The following is a 3,086-nucleotide window of genomic DNA, read 5'->3' on the forward strand; positions in this document are numbered from 1 at the left end:
CACTTTGCCTAGCCTAGCAAGAGCATCGCAAAACCTAAGAAAACTTAGCAAAGTCGAGCAAAACTTAGCAAAACCAAAACTTAGCAGCACCAGAAGAAGCGGGGTGGATTCCCACCTCCGCTTTTTCTCCAGTCTTGCACCACAAGTGCAAGCTGGGCCAATTTTTAAGCGTCTTTTTTATTCTTTGTACCAAGGACTAAGGACACCGACACATCGTATATTTGATTCTTCCAGCTATGAGATACGGCTAGACAAGATAATGACAGACTCACTGATAAGGGGTACTCTAGATCAAACAAAACAGTATACTCAATGAGCACGTTCGTCAGACACGTGTGTGTTTGGTTCGTGCACCGGGACTTCCGTTTGAACTCCTGCATCGGACCTATTTCCACCACCGCTTTATAGGTACTAAGGTGCGATGCCATTAACTAAAAGAAAGGCTAGCGAAGAATTCCGAGCTCACAGCAAAAAAAAATAAAAATAAAAAAAAAACGGAGAGATGGCAAAATGAGAGCAATCACAATTGTCCCACGGTGTTCTTATCTTTGCGCGAGAGAGTGGTGTGAATCCAGCGGCGCAAGCTCTTTAACAATTTCCTCGGCTCTCAGGCCGGCATAAACTTTCCCACTCATCCTTCACTGTCTTTCCAGTCTACGAAGCGCCCCACACGACAGTCTCACGGGGAAGGATGCCTTACCCGATCCGCGGCCCCCCGGCTCTGTCTCTCGCGTAGCTTCTTGTCCTGGGCAGCCTTCCAGAGCATGAGCTGCATGCAGGCCTTAGCGTGCTCGACGGTGTCGCGTCCCAGGGGTCCCTCCGGCACCTCGCGGTTCAGGTAGGTGCCGACCAGAGAGCGCAATGACCTCCGGAAGGGCAAGCCTCGGTTGTGGGGGAACACCACCGCAGTGTCGACTACGGTGTCATGGAGCAGCCTCAGGCACCGCAGGTCATTCTGCAGCCCGTGACCGACGAGCACCGTGGAGGCGCTGAAAAGCCGAAGCAGCACCGCCTGGACGTCCTGAAGAGTGGTGCGTGCGTCGCGCAGGTGCGCAGCCGTCACTCCACTAAATGACGTGTTGTAGTCCAGCACGGGACTTCCGGGCGTGACGTATGAGTCGTAGACCGCAGTGCCGTTCCCGTCCACGACACTCACCCGTGTGACCTCGAAACCGCGTATGGTGAAGCTCATCTCGCAGTCCAATGCGAATACGCTGCGATTTACGGTGCACCGCCGAGGTGTGCGAACGAAGGCCCAAGCCGGCGTGTCCCACTCATTTCTGGCTCCGAGGGTGCATATGTGGTAGGGGGAGCTCTTGCAACCGGCCTGGCCGGGTCGTGCCCCGCAGCAGCTGAAGCCGAAGGCAGTGCACTTTCCAGGGTGGTAGCAGCAGCTGCTGATGGAAGAGTACTTGCCACGGGCAGTGATGACGAAAGAAGAGGCACAGCGGCTGCACGTCTTGTAGCTTGAGTATTCCGCCTCAGCCAACACACATACAATCCGGCCAGGCTTTCGAGGGCAGAGCCGCAGGTACCCACAGTCATACAGTTGCTCAGGTGTGAGCATATAGCCCACCATCTGGTTGTACAGCCCCTCGGAGCGATGCAGGAGGCTCCGGTTGCTTTCCATTGGGTTCGCATCCAATAGAGTGGCTGAAGAGACAGCGAGTGCTGAGGCTTCCTGCAAGTTGACCTTGGTGGGGGCAGTACACTGTAGATCCATATCGTCAGCCGCAGTTTCGATGTCTTTTCTGTCACCTGAGGTGCTCATACCCGTCATGGGGCTACTCTCTCCTTGGATGGTAGCTTTCTCCCACCGGCACAGGTATCGCCGTTGCATATTTCTGCCTCGGGCACGTCTTTCTGCAGTGTTCTTTGTTGGCTCGTTTCCGACAAGGGGATGATGACGCTTCTAGGTGAAGGCACACACTCAACCAGGGGATTGGTCAATCATCAGTATTTGAAAAAGCGGTCGTGTATCTGCACGGAACTGCAGTAACATTACTTAAAGCGGTTGGAAAGCACTTGCAACTAAAAGAAAAGATGACGAATGAAAAAAATGGCCGCGTATGTGCTCCTTTCGTTGTAATTGTGGACGAAAGACAATAGTCGACTCACACACATTCGAAGTAAATGCCTGCCTTCTCATTCCGCTCACCTCTCATGCTGTTTCTCTCCTGTCTCGTTCCTCCAAAGATAACACGCTGGAGGTTTGCTCAAGTCAAATTTGATCTACCGCGTTCCAGTGCTCCAAGTCGGGTGCCTGGATGCCAGCGATGCCGTGCAGGGGGAGGGGGGGGGGGTTGAGGCACTCTTCTACTGTAGTGAAGGGCCAGCGCAGTGTGGTGGTCAATCCGCCGAACCAGGAGTGTAGCGCTTGCCGAAGGCAACAGGCCAGCAGGGACGAAGAAAAGGAAGGAGCTAGGAAGCGCTAAAATTCTGGCATAGTGCACACATGTCCTTTGTTTCTCTCTCATCTGAGATTGAAATTCTTGCAGTTGACTTTGAATTGCCAGTAAATGTTTCATTCTCCCTTGTAGATGCATACATTCCATTAGGGGTGACATCGATTGGTTCACTGGATGCAGCTTTGGCGGCTTGTAAAAATCATGTCATATTAGCAGGGTATTTCAATTCTCATCATATGGACTGGGGATATCGTACTGATGCTTGCGGGAGTGGATTCTCTCTCCTGTGAGAACTCGAAAGCGGCTACATGCATGCCTGCGCGGTCAAAGTTAGTCGATATTGGACTTGACTTTTGCGAAGCCAGGTCTTGTTGCTGCGTGGTCTACGGCAGACTGCTACATCTAGTGACCACATCCTCGTGGTTTTTTATATTCGCGCAAAGAAACACGTTACACGTAGGGAGTACTCCTTTGTGAATATGAATCGGAAGGAAAATTTAATGCGTTCAGCATTAGCTTCGATATCCACTCAAGAAATTGGCGCTCGTGCCAAGGAGCTAGTATCAGTAATTCAGGATTTGGCCACTCGAGCTAAATTTACGATTTCTTCGGTCAAAGGGAAGCGGAGCAGTCCTTGGTAGAATGAGGAATGTACGAGGGATTTATGTCGAAGAAAAG

At 51.8% G+C, this 3,086-nt stretch overlaps 1 protein-coding gene across 1 annotated transcript; it reads right to left on the reverse strand.

Moving 5' to 3' along the window:
* Nucleotides 1-679: 679 nt before the first annotated feature.
* On the reverse strand, nt 680-1,630 carry LOC144169642 (putative exonuclease GOR). Its single transcript, XM_077699299.1, has one exon. It carries the CDS (start codon nt 1,628-1,630, stop codon nt 680-682), a length of 951 nt encoding a protein of 316 aa, XP_077555425.1.
* Nucleotides 1,631-3,086: the final 1,456 nt, after the last annotated feature.

This window comes from Haemaphysalis longicornis, unplaced genomic scaffold (genome assembly GCF_048455015.1).
Source record: "Haemaphysalis longicornis isolate Haplotype H1 unplaced genomic scaffold, Haemaphysalis longicornis Haplotype H1 scaffold_1, whole genome shotgun sequence".
NCBI classification, from domain to species: domain Eukaryota; kingdom Metazoa; phylum Arthropoda; class Arachnida; order Ixodida; family Ixodidae; genus Haemaphysalis; species Haemaphysalis longicornis.

What these genes read in the sequence shown, in the direction of transcription:
- LOC144169642 (XM_077699299.1), bottom strand. Translation starts at nt 1,630, where the DNA reads ATGGAAAGCAACCGGAGCCTCCTGCATCGCTCCGAGGGGCTGTACAAC.